General features: G+C 39.6%; 1 protein-coding gene across 6 annotated transcripts in view; it reads left to right on the top strand.

Annotated features, from left to right (window-relative positions):
* The window catches only part of EPB41L5 (erythrocyte membrane protein band 4.1 like 5), a 96,793-nt gene that overhangs the window by 19,030 nt on the left and 58,946 nt on the right, over nt 1-18,817 (top strand). For all 6 annotated transcript variants that reach the window (XR_016280885.1, XM_089520301.1, XM_089520299.1 and 3 more), the window contains 4 exons: nt 14,114-14,156; nt 15,629-15,707; nt 17,136-17,180; nt 17,856-17,908. Coding sequence is in view for 5 of the 6 variants with exons in the window: in XM_089520301.1 (XP_089376427.1) it covers nt 14,114-14,156; nt 15,629-15,707; nt 17,136-17,180; nt 17,856-17,908 (220 nt within the window). In the remaining variant the exon portion in view is untranslated. The remainder of the gene's footprint in view (nt 1-14,113; nt 14,157-15,628; nt 15,708-17,135; nt 17,181-17,855; nt 17,909-18,817) is intronic.

The raw sequence follows: 18,817 nt of genomic DNA, 5'->3' as shown, positions 1-18,817 counted from the left end.
CTGCACAGTCTGAAACAGGGCCAACATCGGAGAGGCAAGCCAGCCAGAAGACACAGGAGAAGGGTGAGTACCAGGGGCCCTCTCTCTCCAGCCACCAAATAACCTTTGCCAGATCTAATGCCCTCTCTTGGGGCAGGCATTGCCATGAGGCCTCTGCCAGGGCCATTGCAGGCACTATGCCTAGCACAAGGTTTGGGACTCCGCCAGGAGGGCAGATGGGGGGCATAAACCCTTGGTCTCCCCCTTCCTTCCCATCTCTGGCCCCACTGGCACCCAGGACCCCATAGGTGTGGGCGATCCTTTTGCAGACTGGGAAACACATGGTGGTGTTGCCAGGGCTCCTGCACTTTCCTTTTGAATTCTTATAATGAGATGGTGTATAAGGAGGCAGAGGACTCCTCCTCTATGTGGTACAGCCGCATGGCTGTAAATGAAGCTGCACTTGGCCCAGCAGGAACTGAAGCTTCCAACTCTAAAATGGTCCTTTTTGGCTGCCACAGAGCATCCCACAAAAAAGCACAAAATGGCCTCATGTCCTCCCCAGAGAGAGCATGGCCTCTGCCACCCACTTCTAAACAGGGGCTGGAGGGCCATCTTATCGGGTATGCTTTGACTGAGAGTTCCTGCAGGGCAGAATGGGGTTAGACTGGATGGCCCTTGGGGTCTCTTCTAACCCAAGAATTCTATGCGAGAGCACATGGATACAAATCCTCCTGTGTTCTCTTCCCAAACATTACAATAAAAAGGGGGAAGCCACTTGTGGATATCATGGGTGGAGAGTTCCCTTCATTTCCAATTGTGTTTGGCTGCCCCAAACTATGGCAGCGGGCCTCTCCTTTCCATCAGAGATTATCCTTGTCAGCACACAGACATGCCTCAGGTAAATGTAGAGCCATGTCCCACAGCAGCCCCTCTTCCCTTCCCAGCTACTTATGCAAGTTGGAAGGGAGCTGAGGACCAAGCCATCTTCTATAATTCAGCCAGGTTACTATAAAGCCTGCCTGAGATTAAAAGGGCTAAGCTTCTAAACCCCAGCTTGAAGTTGGGTCTGTTTTTAAACATAAATAAAACAATATGCCCTCTGAATATCAGGGCTACACTACAGGCCATATGCAGCTACCTACCCATGATTAGCCATGGTCTTCAGTCACTGCTAACCCAGGAGCAGTTTCCTCAATGCCTGGAAGAAGCTACTGCCCAGGCAGCCTCCCTTGATGGGGCAAATAAAGGAGGGGAGAGCCCCCACAGCAACAGGTCTGAGGGCTCAGATTTACAAGAGATACTGGTTAACTTTTTCTGGTGTTCATTTTATTACTGTTAGCCCATGAAGTTTGAGTTGTGCTGTTTCTGCTCACCCACTCTCTTTTTTCCAGGCCAGAGAAGATACCTGGAAACTAAGTCAACAAGGAAAGGGGCTAGCCATAAGCCAACATGATGATTTTTCTTCCTTCCTCATGGGCATCCATCTCTGTCTCCATTAGGGCCACAGCCTTTTTGCCTTAGCTGGAACAGCCTAAGACATAAGATGAGCACATGGTTCTACCTCCTTTGTGCAAACTGTTATTCAGCCATGGCACTTCTCATTAAGAGCATAAGCTTTAACAATACAGATTCATTTAAATGCTAATAAACAGGGTAACAAGCAAGGAGAGGGCCTCTGGTCACTCAGCAGACCTCTAATGCTTCATGCATTGAGGATCTTTGTTAAAAACATCTCATATGAGATGATAGATATATTGGATTAAGGTGACCAACCAAGTTCCACTTTATTGGCAAAAGGGTTATGTTCCTGTTATAGAACACAGGGAACCTCAGTCAGATAGCCTCAGGAGAGGTGGCTCCCCTTGCCTTCCTTTCCTTCATAGGAGAGATGCCTGTTAAAGGGAAGAAACTAAAAAATACAGTTTCTTCCATGAAATGGTTCTCACTAATACAAGGAGTTAAGAAAAATTATATAAAAAACAAACAAACAGACTCCTCTCCATGGGGGGAGAATCTCCCCTTCCTCCAGGAGTGTTTTAAAACAATATAATCAGGTTTTTCTGCTAAGGAGTTGCTTCAAATCCCATTCAGACATCCTGCACAGCCCTGAAGAGTCTGCCACAAAGATCACAATTACCTCTTACCTTGGCTAGATAGTTTACATTTTAAATAAGAATACCTGCTGATGGGCTTGCCATTCAGCTGCTGCCTGGTTTGGAAGGCCCATTGTAACAAGGTATGCATATGATGAGTTGGGCTCAAGGCCATGAAGGTTCATGCTGCCAATCTCTTTCTTTTAGTGGTCTCAGGGTGCTACAAGATTCCTTTTCATATTGTTGGGCATGCTTTGATTGTGATTTCCTGCATGGCAGGGGGTTGGACTTGATGGCCCTTGTGGTCTCATCCTTCTATGATTTTATTGTTATAGGTTAGCTGCTGTGTGGGGGAGTGTCTAATTTGGCTTTCATGCCAAGGTCTGGCCCAAACAACACCATTGTCCACTGCCTTCTGAGGCTGGGAAAATGGACTTCCTAGTGCCTATGCCTTGTTTTTCTGCTAGCACAGCTTGTTATATATATATATATATATATATATATATATATATATATATATATATTTTCATTCATTCATTCATTCAAAAAACAAACTGTGATTTGACTATTTTATACAGGAGACTCCATTTTACTATACCATTATATTTTCTGTGACTTCAAATTCCATGGATCTGGTATCCATGCAAAGTCCTAAATTCAACTCCAACACATATCGAGGGCCCACTATAATTTAGGTTTGTGTTCCTTTGACAGATCCCTTTTGTGGAGAAAATTCTCTCCTTGAAATTAGATACCAGAGGGCTATCTTTGCCAAGCCCTCTGTTCCCATTTCATGACTCCTTAGTCAGCAGTTCATTCAGCTGGGAGACCCCTCAGCCTTCGTACAGGTTGATGATAGTCTGCTACATGGACTTGGGGTGATTTTTAAAGTCTCTAGACAAGTTCATTCTGACCACAGGCCCTGTTAACACAGAGTGCATCTATGCTTCTGCATGGGCTCACCAATGTCTGCGAGATAAAGGTTAATCCAGTGTCTTCTTTGCCTAACCATGGGATTAGTCTTATTTTACACAGGTTCACAGATGTTCCAGTAAAGAACTGCACATTGTTTTGAAATTTTAATTGGAGGTCAGACATTAACATTCCTCTTTCAGAGTGGTAAGTCTTAATTACTACAAATGAAATCACCTTAATATCACCTTCATTGCAAGGTGATCAGTGATAGGCTGGAAGCTGCCATAGGTCCAGTTTAGATCAGGTTCTATTCTGATTGATCACATAATCCACTGCTTAGGCAAGTTCTCATCAACTGCTTCAGGTTTTCAGTGGCTGACCTGGTATAGTCTATCCAAGATGACATTAAGAAGGGACTTGACCCAACATGATTATAAGGCAGGTGTCTGCCAGCACGTCATTTCTGCTCCATACGAGAGCAGCTAGAATGGCAGCCATCCTCACATTAAGAGGCTGTTGAGGGGAGCCCACCAGACATCGTTTTCCATCTTGGGATGTGAACACGGTCTTAAAGGCTCTGATGGTTGGGCCAATCAAGTCCCTTTGGGAGGCCTTCCTCAAACACCTCTCCCTCAAGGTCATCTTCCTCACGGCCATTCCCTCCGCCAGATGGGTGTCAGAGCTGGGGCCCTGTCGGTACGTAAAGACTTGTGTATTTTTAAGCCTGTCTCAGTGTGCCTTCGTCCAGACCCTACCTTCGTGCCTAAGGTCAACTCAACCTTTCAGGTGTCACAGGACATTCTCCTGCCTTCATTCTGCCCCGATCCTAAGAAGGACTGGGAAAAGACCTGGCACACATTGGATGAGTGCAGAGCCCTCAAAATCTACATCAAGAGGACTTCAACCTTAAGGTCATCTGAGATGTTGTTCATTTCCTTTTGCCTGGGCTCTTTGGGGTCCAAGGTACCAGTCTCGACTCTGAGTAGGTGAATCAGGTCTTGTATTCAAAAGAACTACCTTACTCTTGATCTCACTCCACCCGAGGGGGTGATGGCGCACTCAACCAGGAGTGCATCTACCTCTGCGGCCTTGGCCACTAGCGCCTCCCTGTCAGATATTTCCAGGGTGGCCACATGGAAGTCGCCTTCAACCTTCATAAGACATTACAAACTGGACGTGTCTCAGTCCGCTGAGACGTCATTTGGAAGGAGGGTCCTCCAACAGATTGTGTCGGGGGCCACAGTCTCCTAGCAGCACCTCCCTCCCAGTTCGAGAGGGCTTTTGTAAATCCCAGATTACAGGAGGACAGGACCCTCTCTGCTGGGAAAAGGAACGTTGGGTACTTACCGTGACACGTTCATTTCCTGCAGAGAAGGGTCCTGGCATCCTGCCCACCCGGGTGCTGCCTGCGACCTCCGACCCTGCCTGCCTGTTGGTGGACCTGCCTTGTTCTTCTTCTTGTTGCTGAATCGGTTTTTCTGAGTTCTTGTTTGTTCTTGGACTAGTTTTTTCTAAGGTGTTCTAGTTAACCCTTAGCTGATGTTACTAAAGTTCAGTTCCTTGATTGACCTTACTAGTCGCTTGGCTTGTTATTGACTGAGGTTCAGGGGGGCTAACTCCTCCCTATATAGGGGCCGGTCTTTTGTTTATTGTCCCTGCCTACAGGAGCAAATAGGAGGAGCTAAACCCAGATTACAGGATGCCAGGACCCTTCTCTGCAGGAAATGAACGTGTCACGGTAAGTACCCAACGTTCCTTTCTCTGCATAGTGAAGGTCTTTTTAGAAAGACTTTGGGATGGCTGGATCTGTCTGATTTAAAACTGACTGTTAATTACTGTTCGGATTTCTTCCTGCTGTTTTTATGGAGTATTGGGTTATTGAATATACTTTCATCTTGCTAGTTTCCTGTTTATTTACACTGCATTTTGTTAATCTTGTTTTCCTTTTTAAATGATTTTTTGTGAGTTGCTTTGGACTATTTAGGAAAGAGGCACAACAAATAATGAAGCATCCATAGTCAATGCTATGCAGCACTTTTTAAAAGAACAAAAAATACCATCCAGAGAAAGGGCGGATTGCACACACACAAGCCTTTTTAGTTGATGAGTGATTTATGACTGTCTTGCAAATGACTCCATAACATTTGTGCATGTGCCTTGGAGTTGCCTGTCAACCTGTACTGTATTTACTAGACTATAAAAGAATTTTTACTAGCCAGTTTGCCACACATACTGATTCTGTTAAACACATTCCAAATATATCATTTTGATCGGCTTTGTAACTTTTATTTTTATAATTTTATTTTAAATACTAATCTTACAGTTGAGCAACATAATCCTCCCCCACCCTGAGGTTTCAGGCTACAACTCCCATGAGTCTTACCCATTGGTCATGCTTATACAGTAGGCTCCTGGTATCCTCTCAGGCTTAATAATAATAATAATAATAATAATAATAATAATAATAATATTTATTTGTATCTTGCCCCTCTGAGAACAATCGGGGCGGCTAACAAGTTAAAAATATAGAACATATCAAATCCCTGGTGCCCTCCCCCCTTGGTTCCAGGACCCCTGTGGATACCAAAATCCATGTATGCTCAAGTCCTGTTAAATAGAATGGCATAGTAAAATGGTGTGCCATATATAAAATGGCAAAATCAAGGTTTGGTTTTTGGAATGTATAAATTTTAAAAATATTTTCAAGCCATGGATGGTTAAATCTATGGATAAAGAATCAATGGATACAGAGGGCCTACTGTAGGAGTCCAAAGCATTCTTTTGCAAAAAACTGAAACTGTTTTTGGATTAGAATAAATGAAATTGGTTGGTATGCACACATACTGAAACAGGAAGACTAAGGTTTTTAATACTTACTTCTATGTAATGTTTATACACTGTTTTCTGTGAAGTCTAAAGCTTTTTACAATATGTATGTATTTGCCTTCATGTTGCCTGCTGATTTATGACAGCCCGATGGATTTCTTAGGGTTTTCTTAGGCAAGGAATATTTGTGAGTGGTTTTGCCAGTTCTTTCCTCTGAAATATTGTTTATAGCACCTAATGTTCCTTGGCGGTCTCTCATCCAAGTACTAATCAAGATTGACTCTGCTTAGCCTCCAAGATCAGACAGGATCTGGCACATTTAGGAATGCTTTTTACAATATAACTGATACCCTCCACCTTGAAAAAAGCCACACTGAAATCACAGAAGGCTTCTTCTGCTTTGTTACGTTACAGTGGGGGTTTTCAGATCTTGCCTTTGTGAAAACCTTTATTGCATGTAGATTCGAGCAGCTGGGTAAACTGTGCCTCCTCATGGGTAAACAAAATAATGAAGGTATCAGATGACAGGCTTGACTCTCTTTTTGATTCTTGCAGGCAAGTGAAGTGAAAAGGGGGAAATAAAAAGGCACACAAGTTGTTTGGCATGAGATAAACAACATATAATTCTTTTTAGCCAGCGTCCAATGCAAATTCAGCCATAAAATGCTAAATTCCTGTCAACATTTTATTTGTAAAACCATTGTTGAAAGGAAGGTGGCTCGGTACCGAAGTATTTTTGTGGGTAACAACTGTTCATAAGTAGTCCACACAAAAAGTAAAATTTTCCATGCTGGCCACAGAAAAGAATGAAATTGTTCTGTCTTGGCTGACAGGGAACCAGGACGTCATTTTATTTTTAAAAAATAGTTCTACCAAATAAGCCAACTGACAGCAGCCATTGTATTGCTCTTCAACCAGACCACTATGTTTCCATCCTCATTTCAGAAGTGAGGGCTTTTCTTCCTCTATCTAGCACCCAAAATATGGGTTGATGAAGGAGAAAAGAATCAATGTGCCCCTTCTCTACCAGTTGGCAGATAAACTTATCACAGTGGTGGTAATAGCCTCAACACTGTATCACAGTAGAGAGCTAAAACAGGTCTAACCTTTTGGCTTCTTGGGTGATCCCATCAATTTTGGAGGGTTTTCTTAGGAAAGGAATACCCAGAGGTGGCTTTGCCAGGTCCTTCATCTGAAATATAGCCCACAGTACCTGGTATTCTTTGGCAAGTCTCCTATTCAGTTACTAACCAGAGCTGACCCTGCTTAGCTTCAAAGATCAAATGGCATCTTGTGCCTTTAGTGTATTTAGACCCTGTTTACTTTGCACTTAGCAATGCTTATAGTTATTTCAATTCTGATACTAGAAATGAATACTTTTCTTTAAAAAAAAATGTTTCCACCTCTGACTAATTGATGATGGAAGGGAAAGATGCCATACAAAAAACATTTCTGTATAATAATCCCCTGAATGGGACTTGAATGACCAAAGATGCATCAACATTTGGAATCTGTGGTTCATTAATCTTCTCTGTGCTTTGTCAAACCAAATAGTCCACAGTAAAATTACTCTCCACTTACTAAGCTGTGCAAATACAGGAGCCACTGAAGCTCCCTCTCCCTCAAGCATATAGTACTGGTTTAAGATTTGCAATGCTGTGGTTACATTTGCATATTTAGATTGTGATTATTTATTTATTTATTTATTTATTTCCCACCTTCTTCCTGGTGCAAGGAGTCAGAGCAGCTTACAGAATTTAAATCAGTCCAAGTTAAAACAATACAAAGCATTAAAAATACAAAGTTTAAAAACAATTAAACAATTTTAAAGTTATTATATGTTCAAATTTAAAATTTACAGGTTTAAGGTCTTGAGAGCTGATTAGCAGCGCAGTGACAAGAGAGCCAAAATCTTAGGATCCTCTCTCAAATATTGATTTACAGTTGAAGCTTACTTTTGACCTCTTGCTGTAGTGTACTCTCACTTTGTGTAGTGGTTAGATGCATTAATTTTTCTACCTGATCCTGATGAGTTGGATGTAGCAAATCCTCAGTAGTGCGATCCCTACAATTTCTGTAGGGGAAGTATATTTCATTCATTATTGTGCAGTATTTTGGAGTAAGGTATATACGTGTGTGTGTGTGTGTGTGTGTGTGTGTGTAACTGCCAGATGAGTTCAGATCTTAGTATCTTCCAGGCTTTCTGCTGTAAATGTAGTTCCCTCCCCCTTTTCTGAGTGCCATTCAAGCTGAATCTCTGAAAATGGTGATGGTGTTAGGAACTGAGTTGAACTAAGTGATACTGGTGCCTGTCTCTGGTTTCTTAACTGCTTTCCTTTGGAATGTGGAGGAGGTGAGGGAAAACAGATTGGAGATGAAGTAAATATATACCTTGCCCTGCAATCTTGCAAGAGTCTTTCCTCTCCCTAAGAACAGCTTCATAGCATCTGCAGCTCTCAAAGCTGTTGGTTTTTTAATGAGGAAAGGAAGTTCTGCTTGAATGGGTAGAGTGGTGATAGATAGCTATCCAGAGAAGGCTAGGGCATAATTTCCTATAGATGATTTATTACTTTGTCTGTCCATTTCCTTCCAAAGCAAGATCAGCCTGACTGATCACATAATTACAGTAACTTCTTTTTATGCTTGCTTGCTTTTTAAAGTGTTACCTAGTTCTGAAATGTGGCACATTTTCGCTGTTTTAGGTACATACTCAGAATTTTTAGCTGGTTGTTGTAGCTCGTGATAACTCTTTTAGTGAGAATCCAAACAGTGCAAAAGCCCAGGAAAAAGCTAGCACTTAAAAGAAAAACAATCGAAAATGCTTTAAAAGCATGTCAGCACAAAACAGGCCACTAGACATCTAACCCACAAGTGTGTGTGTGTGTGTGGGGGGGGTGTCCTCTGCCTGCATTGAGATCCCTCCAAACCAAATCTCCTAAACAACTGAACTATAATAGAAACAATTTATTGCACTCCCCTCTTAAAATGTTGCTATTGCACTTCCACTGGTCTGGCTGCTCCTGTTGCATTGTGGGATTTGCAGTTTAGGAATGGGCATTTACAATATTCAACCAGAGAGTTCTTATGTCTCACTGAACTACAAACTCAAAAAGGCAACAGGAGGCAGTCAGATCATTTAAAGTGGAATAGCAATGCTTTAAGAGTGCGATAATCTACATACAATGTCTGATACAAAATGTACGCCTGTGACTCTAACATTGTCCCTTTTCTTCTCCTGTATGATTTATAAACAGCTTTTGCCTGATGCAGAAGTCAGTGGATCTTTGAAAACTCGCATGATGTATTTTGCGAATTTTGGTTAACCAATAAAGGTCCTTTCTAGATTGTGTTGTATTAGACATCTAACTGTATTCAAGACATGAATAACTACAAACTATGACCTTCAGATATTATGTAAACATTTAAGAAGTAATTGGTATGTCACAAAAACATAGTCGACCAAATAACCATAAGCACCAAACATCAAATGAGATACAAAGCATAGATAAGGAATAAATGTACAGTCTGCCCTCCCCATATGCGGGGGATCCATTCCAGAATCCCTCGCGTATGGGGAAAAGAGCGTATGATCAAGCCTCATTGAAAATAACAGGGTGTGTGCCCAGGGTGAAGGGTGCGCAGCGTGGGTACGCACTTCTTTACTTTTGCCAGGGCTTGCCTTCCATGTAAGCTCAAAACCGCAGAAGGCAAGCCTGCCTATGGGGTGGGCCGACTGTACAAACATAGTTGCATATCAATACTGCACTCAACAGCAAAGTGTAAGACAGGACTTATAAAGTATATCCTGTTTTGATATATCTTCCTAAGAAAAATTCCCATTATACTGCACAAACATGATTACAGGCAATGCAACTAAAATATGTTGATTATTCCTTACAATGTTTATGTAATATTTGATTTTCATGGCTTATATTAATGTTTTGTATACAGTAAGTTGTTTAGTTATCTTCATGGTACATATTTTGGAGTCAGATGCTTTGCAAGCACTTTATTTAGTTTAGATCTTTAATGAAGACATTATGAACCTCTGCAGATTATATTGGGAAGTGTGAACAGTTGGTTAGAGACTTACCAACTTTAAGAGTAACGTGGGACCATTTGTTTCAGTGTGAAAGGCAGTTAGCTACATATCACATGTTGAGCCACAACAGAACAATAAAAACTAACCCCAAGTAGGTTTAGTTTTTCACCTGTTTTTTTCTCTCTGAGATTTGTAGTAGCTTCCCATCTACAGTATTGGACTACAACTCTGGAGACCAGGGTTCAATTGCCAGCTCAGTCATGAAACCTACTGAGTGACCTTGGGCAAGTTACGTGCTCTCAGCCTCAGGGGAAGGCAGTGGCAAACCTCTGTGAATAAATTTTCCCAAGAAAACCCCATGATAGGTTCACCTTAAGGTTGCCATAAGTCAGAAATGACTTGAAGGCACATAACAACAAAGCAGTACTTAAATTTTTAGCATGTAGGAGAACAAAAAGCAAGTATATTCAAAGACATATTGTAAGCAGGCACGACCATGACTGAATCAGAATTGCAATGGTTTTGTGGTCCAGTGTTGCATTAAGTGAATGTATAACTTTACCTGGTTGAATATTTCTAGAGCAATAGCTCTGGAAGAAAAGCTGTGTTCATTTGTGTTCTTTTTTTTAAAAGGTTTTCCAAAGTTGGATGAATAAAGACAAAAAGCTCAGTATAAATACTGTAACATCTTAGCTAAATCTCTGCATTCCCTTCTCAGTTTCCCCTTTATATATAAAGGGGAAAAAATCAGAGTCCTTGAGAGGCGATCCTTCTGGTATTGCCAGGATTACATGGAAGATTACATTAATAGAAAAACTATAGAGTGGTTCTGTGATTACCCGCCATGTTTTTAGTCACCAAAATGTTCCTTGTGTTTAGTACCTGGATTGGTGTTAATCAAAGAAGTAACAGAGCAGTATATATATTTTTTCATTAATGAGTAGAACTGAATTGTGTAGTTGCAGATCCAGGTCTGAAACTAGGCTGGCTTGTGCCTAGAAATGTGTTATTATCCAGATGTGTTAGGAAATGCGGAACTGTCTTTTTGTCCCATAAATTCAGAAATTGAATGATTGAGTTGAAAGGGAATAGTAGTGTACCAGGGCATTCCTACCAAAAGATAATTGCTTTGGACAGATGCTGTATAAAACCTTGCAGCAATCCTAATTAGATGATTCAATCAAATTGGATATAAGGGCATATCGGGAAGTGGGATGTTCTGTTGATGTCAACTCTGTTTTTCAGGCAAAAGAAGGAAAGTTTAAATCCAGGCTGAAGTAGAATGAAAACAGCTAGATGTTAAAGTTAAACTTTTAAAGGAAACACAATTCTGATTAACTGATTAAGATCTACTGATTGGTTATGAGGCAATCTACCTGTGATAGGAGTGCTCTAAACTTAGTTTTTTATTATAACCAGACACACATCATGTGTGTGATCCTGAAAGAGCTAGATAAAACTTAAAACCATTCTGATTGTTTAGAGACATATATAGTTTAGATAACACTAAACTAGTATGCTATTGTCTAGGGGTGTATAGTTCAGATTATTTTATTGGTCTGGATTAAGTTGGTCTAATTCCCCACAGGCCTGAATCAACAGGATTTCTTTGCCTGTTTTGTGTGTAGAACACTTTACTTCCTGATACAGCAATAGATTTCGAGCCTTACACAGACTAAACCATTATTCTGATGATCAACTGCAGAATGTAATAAAATTCTATAATAGATGCTGTTAAATCATTTCTACTCTTCCTCCCCCCTTTGGTTTCCCCTTCCAGTTTAATAATCCTTAATGACACATGGTAAAATGAGAAAACATTCACCCTTTCAATCTGTACCCTTTTCTAGTATAGAACTCCTGGTTCCCTGACTTTTAGTCATTGATGAATTATAGTCTGCAATAGCAAAATAATGTATTGGATCATGAGACTGAGGTGGAAATGACATACAGTACAGTGGTGCCTCGGGTTACGAAATTAATTCGTTCCGCTGTCAATTTCGTAACCCGAAAGGCTTTCGCAAGCCGAATTCCCATAGGCGCTAATGGGGAAAAGCCGCGATTCCGTGTGAAATCGCGCCGAAAAGCACCAAAAGTTTTTTCGTAACCCGAAAAAACTTTCGTAACCCGGAACAATGTTTTCCAATGGGATTTTTTCGTATCCTGAAAATTTCGTAACCTGGGTATTTCGTATCCCGAGGTACCACTGTACCTGAGTGCATCTCACTCATAAAAATTTAAATGTTAATCTTCTCTTCAACATCTATTTTTCTAGATGCTGGGAATTTTTATTTGCAAATCATGTGCATATGATTCTAGCATCTGTATTAAGCTGGTATAGTCTAGGAAGAGTTCATATGATCTGCTACAGGATTAGATAATATTTACATTTCCCCCCCCCCCCCAAATGTAATAATACAATGATGTCATGTGGAATACAACTTCCCAAGTTTGATAAATTGAAAACTGTTATTCCATTTTTGTTTACTCTATAGAGATTAATCTATATGTATATTTAAGAATATACAACATATTGGCATTTATTTCAGTGAAAATGAAGAATATAACAGGACATGACATTGCAAAAAACTGTCAGCTGTCATGAGATTTTTCATCTTCGAATGAGAGCAAAAAGATTAGCACTTTGGGTTGTGTTCATTTTCTGTAGTTTTTGTGCAAATGAAGTTTTAGGTCACTTTTTAGACCCTTTCTTCTCAAGCACACAAACTTGTTTCTCACAGTTATGATTTTAAAAAATTGTACTGTGGAATGCATTCTCTGCTTCAAGAGTTGACACAAGTATCAGCTTGAATTGTTAATACGTGTTCCTCTGACAGAGAAACTAAAATAAAAAATTTGGAGATGGCAGTAACTTGAAAGCATCAGTTTCTAACAGTTATATCCATGAATTATGCTTTTTGAGAGGAAGGAAAAAAAGAGAGAGCTGGGCCAAACAACACTAGTATTTCCTTAGATCTGTAAAGCATTTTCCCTAGATTTATTTATTATCCTGCCTTTCTCACTGCAGATCCCAAGGCAGCAGACATCACAAGATAAAACAAAATATAGTGAAATCAATCCGTTGTAACATTGAGCAATGATTTAAAACAATTAAAGAAGGTATCATATTAAAACAAATGCAGAATTAAAATAGTTTTAAAAGATTACAAGCAATGGTGGGAAGGGCAACACCTTCCATTTAAAGATCCTCCTTTAGCAACCTGTTAATGGCCAAAAAGCCAAACAAAGATGACCAGTGAGCAGTCCATATCCAGTCCGTTATCTGTCCATAACATCTAGAATCCCCTGAAGTTTCCTAACTTTTTACAAAAGTAGGCTCACTTAGCGTATGTTACAGTTATCCAGATGAGATGTAACTGAAGCATGTGTCCATGTGGCCAGGCCAGAGATGTGTAGGAACATGCAGGTGATGCATAGTTTTAATTGTTAAATTACCCATCTGAAACCTGGGTAATCCAGTCTCAAGGCTTCTACCAAAGGTGTCAACCTAGATTTTCAGCAACAGTATAATCTCACCCTGCATAGGTTGAATCCTAGTTCCCTGACCTACCTTTTGACTGACCAGAAGGACCTTTTTGGATTAAGCTTCATTTTGATCACCAGTCTGTTAGTGATGTCAGACACTGGTTTGGTAACAAAATAACTTTCTTGGGGTTGGATGGAAAGGAAAAAATACATTTGGATGTCATCATTTGGATGTCATCAGCATATGGGCATACATGCATCTGAGGAAGTAGGCTCCAGTCTACAAAAGCTCATGGTACCAACATGTTTATTTCACTTAGTCTAAAAGGTTCTACAAGATCCCTTTACATATTGATCTTCCAGACTAACATGGCTCTGGGTCAAAACATACTGCAGAAATAATCCAGTTTAAGACCACTTTAACTGTCCTGGCTCAATGCTAGGAAATTCTGGGAACTGTAGTTTTGTGAGACATCTAGCCTTCTCTGTCAGAGCTCTGGGGCCACAACAAACTACAGCTCCCATAATTCCTTAGCACTGAGCCAGAGCAGTTAATGTGGTCTCAAACTGGATTATTTCTGTAGTGTGTTTTGGCCCTATATCTTTGCATTCTGTCAGCATACCAGTGTCACTGAATCTCACAACTCTGGGAGAAATCCCCTAGTGGTTTGATATATATGTTAAGTATCATGAGGAACAGTATGGAACCCGAGAAAAATATTTTTCTTATACTAAAGCAATCTAATTTTCAGTCTGTTCTTTCTTTCAGCACTGGTTGGACAACACAAAGAGTATTAAAAAACAAGTTAAAAGTAAGTGTGTTGGGCTTTTTAGAACTTATTTACTTTTCAGATAAGTTTGGGGTACTTAGCTATTGTGAAGAACCTGCTTCTTCAAAATATTCTTTGGTAGAATGAAACAGCATCAAGAAGAATGTTGTAACACCAGAAACTTGGCATTGCATCTTTCTTTGACTCATATTACATTATTTCATTATTTAAACAGGCGTTCACTTTTTAACCAGGTGTGGCAGAAGGATCTTTTTCATGCTGTACTTTTGCCTCTGTATTTGACGTACCAGTCATTTAAATATTCTGTAGCACCTGTCAGTGTGTATGTGTGTGTGTGTGTTCTGTCTCTGCATCATTTATTTTATTGAAGAAAGAATTATGTAGAATATATTTTAGAAAGCCTTGCTTCACATGCCAGTTGTAATGTTTCCAGTTTCTTTCTGTTCTGACTTTTTTAAAAAGGAGTTTCTAATTATTCACGTGTGTGTGTGTGTGTGTGTGTGTGTGTGTGTGTGTGTGTGTGTGTGTATAGAGGCACAGAGACTTTGACAGTCTGGTAGAGCAAGAGTAATGTTGAGATATTGTATAAATAACATCATGAACTTCCTGGTCTAGGACTTCTCTCACTGGAAGGGAATGAGGTGTGGAATCAAATGTGTTTGTTGTCTTAGAAGAGATCAGCTTTGAGTGTGAAGACAAAGCATATGTAGCCCGCTGCAGACAGTTAGGAGAAATAGTTCTGTCATTCTCCAGAGACATGCTTGCTTTGTTTGTGTTTCAGGGAAACAGTTTTTGCCGTCTGATATATAAATCTTACATAGGTTCTTTTTCAGAGAACCATTAATATATCCTCTGATTGGATTAACATCACAAAAATGCTGTACTCTGAAAGCACTTGATACCTCAAATTTGACTCTGAATCCTAGAGAATATGCGATTGCACAAAGTTTCTATTACAGGCATTCCTCCAAATTTTAAGAATAGCTAGGCAAGGTCTGTATTTATTTGATAAGGTACCTATTGAAGATGTATGGATTCATCTGTTTATGGGGCAGAGCCTTGAAATATTAGGATTAACCTAGATTTCTCTGTTCTCGACAAGGCAGATCAAGATAAGGTGATGAGGCTAAGGTAACTTATTATATATGAAACTGCAGTCGCCCCTCCGCTGTCTCCAATGGCACGCGGACTGAGGCTACACGCACAAGTGTGCGCCCCATTCAAGCCTATGAGACTTGAAAATTCACGACCCTCTGTTTGCATGGGGTGAGGGTGGTCTGGAACAGATCCCCATGAAAACTGAGGGCCGACTACTTTTACCTTTATTCCCTTTTCTTGCTGATGTGTAAGATATTCATTGTCTCTCACAGGAATCTCTTATATAATTGCATATTACTGTTAAGACCAATTTTTATATGTTGCGGCTGTAATAGCTATCTTTGCAAAGTGCTTTTCTTGCTCTCACTAACTAAAATTTATTACCTTTTTTGCAGTTGGCCCTCCATACTGTCTGCATCTTCGTGTAAAATTTTATTCCTCTGAGCCAAACAACCTACGTGAAGAACTCACAAGGTACATTGTATGCAGTGATAAAAAACAGAAGACAAATAAGTTGTCTGTGTTTGTTGAACCTTTGCCTATAGTCCAATATCTCTGTGTTAATCTGAGTATTGAGTTTGATACCTTTCCTTTTTAAAAAAATAAAATAAGAATTACAGTTCTTGTGGTATACTCTGGTTAATGTCCCTGAAGGTCTCCGATGAGTAGGAAGTATATTGTGAAGGGATAAGGACAAAACTTTCTGCCTCGAGGCATTTTTTACAACAGTACAGTTCTGGCACTTCAGGAAAATTGTGATTCTTGGCACTGAGGAAACCCCTTTTTTCTGAAGCACATTGTCTTTGCACTAGCTATGGCATAATTTTCACTAGATCAATTAATGAAACATATCTTTCAAGAAAGTTGGATCATTGATGATAATCATTTTCAAACTTTTTGAGAATCCACCCCCGCTTCCCAATACTGAAACCAGGTAAAACTGAAATGACAAAATGGCTATTCCTTACTTTTGTATCATTATGATAACACATACTGGATATATTCATGAATAAGTCTAGAAATCTTAGTCAAAAATTTGACCCCCCAAAAATGGGTCAACTTATCTGCTATACTCTAATTCTTAAAAAAAAGGAACCATCACCTTCTTTGAGTATAGTTGCAAAATTTTATTCCTCTGAGCCAAACAACCTACATGAGGGACCAGCCAAAAACATTGGACCCCCACCCACTTTCTCTGCCGCAGCACTGCTTCTGCCCTTTTTGAATGTCTGGGCAAGAAAATGATGTCGGTAGCAGCTCTTCGATGCTTGCCCTCAAAGGAGCATTAAGAAGAACTGGGCTTTGAAGGATCTGAATAAGACATTTCTGTATGTTTGTCAGCTTTTATGGGTTAAAATCAAGCAAAGTCATCCCATTCAAGTTAGTCTATAATTACTGCTAATGTAGTTGCCATTTTCTTTGCCTTGCCTTTTCATCCTTTTTGACATGCACACATTTTCTTAACCCTGTGCCTGGTTGCCTCCCCAACACATCACACAGCCACAATTTACCATACTTCCCTCCTCATACTCCAGCCTTTAGGGTGACACAATTATGTCTGCCGGAATTTTGTAACTTCTTTGCCATCCTTCCTTCGCCTCATCCTTTACAACTTTTTTTGTGTACCCAATAAGTTGTACTATTGACTTATCCACAGTTCATATCAAAATCCACAATTTTGGCTGCCAAACCTGTTCTTGACTTACACATGAGGTTAACTTATAGTCAGGTAGGAACAGTAATATTACTTGCTTTCCTGCTCACAGCTGAGCAACCACAATGCATTAGCTAATGTTAAATATGTCCACCCATCAGGCTATTTATATTGACCATCTAGCTCTTCTCCAATTCTAGAACTGCTCACCCGAACTGATTACTTTATTCTTGCTTCTCCTGAAACAGATATTTATTTGTTCTTCAGCTAAAGCAGGACATTCTGAGTGGCAAGTAAGTTCTGATGACAATTATTAAACAAGACTTTTTCCATTAGATATGTGCAGCTGATTTACATTACAAATATAGAATTTGTGAATCTTCAAGGCACTAAAATTATTAGTTACTGTTCATCAAGCTTTGTAATAGAGAACATTTTATGAAGACCACTGATAGTTACAAATGGTTAGGTGCAGGTATTTAATATTCTGTAGTAGTTTTTCCCCCCTTTCAGTGTTCTGGAAGCTTTTATCATGCCTTTTGAGTATATTGAATGTAGTATAATGTCACTCGGATTTCTAACAATGAGACAAAACGGTTGCAGATAGGGATGAGTGTTGATTTGGTACCTAGCTAGTGTGGTGTTAAACAATTAGTTTCTTTATCTTACACTATGAATTTTGATTGTGTAATTGACGGCATAAATGAGAAATGTATTAATGATGCCCCTGATTAGGCAATCTGATTTACTCTTTAATAATAGCTTGCTAATCAATACATTTTTAAAAATACTGTATGGTAGATATGATGTTGAACAGGATATTGCTTTAAGTATGTGTGTGTGCGCGCGCATGCGTGTTACTTTGTAGGTTTACTAATAATTGCTGCCTTTTGCCTAAATCCTTGACACATAATTATTTTCCAAATATTGTTTAGTGATTTCTCTGATATATTTTTCCCCTGTTGAAGGTTGGAGTGTCCCTTTGAAACAGCAGTGCAGCTGGCAGCTTACATGTTACAGGGTGAGTTGCCTGGAGGAATTGATTTGGATGTACTGTTTGAGGCATAATATTGCTGCAGACATGTACATAGCAAATTGTATGTAAATACTTGGTCATAACTATTAGCAATAAAAAAACTGACAGGAGTAGCATTAGTTCAGAGTGCTATTACGTTTGTATCTGAAAAGTCTATTTCGTGTTCAACCCAGGTAACAAATTAAAAAGCTGATAATGCTCTGTTGTATGAGGACTATTTCTGCATGTCTGCTACTCCACAGTGTGGCATGTTTGGGAGGTATGAATGAAATCCTGGGCTTGAGCCTAACTGTACTTTTGATGGAAGGTTTGGAAAATGAGGGTATGACTGAGAAGTGTGAACTTTCTTTCTTCAGTGAAGTAATTGCTTTCAGCAGATGCCTTAGAATTTTGGTTCTGCTCCGAAAAATCTAGTGAAGTCCAAACTATGGACTTTGTGGTCAACAAAACCCAGGAGTTGATTGTTGTTCTAAAGCTGCCAGTCAGAATCTTGTATTGGAGAGTTGCAGGTGTATTTTTTACTTTCTTCCAATTTGTTCCTCCAGAAATAACTACCATCTTTGAACTGTTTACCAATTCGTTTCCATAGATATAATGTTGTTTCCTTGATTTATTGTACATAAACTTTTTGGGATTGTCTGTAATCATATTTGCATAGTTTAGAACAGTGTGTTCTTATATCAGTTTTTAAAATGGTTCTGCCATTTCATCTGTTTCTACAAAACATGCATAAATACTTTGTACTTTCTCTGGGAAAGAGAATCTATGAAATGCTTCTTGTGCAGAAGTCCATCTTGGAATTTTATTATAAAGGTGTGTTTTATATTTATTTCATGTTATTAGCAGTGCTTTCCTTATGCGATGTTGATTAAATTCTTTAGTACTTTTAGCTTT

This window comes from Sceloporus occidentalis, unplaced genomic scaffold (genome assembly GCF_023333645.1).
Source record: "Sceloporus occidentalis isolate IW3139 unplaced genomic scaffold, rSceOcc1.0.p SCAF_4, whole genome shotgun sequence".
In the NCBI taxonomy this organism is placed as follows: Eukaryota; Metazoa; Chordata; class Lepidosauria; order Squamata; family Phrynosomatidae; genus Sceloporus; species Sceloporus occidentalis.
This window is presented reverse-complemented; position numbering and strand designations above follow the sequence as displayed.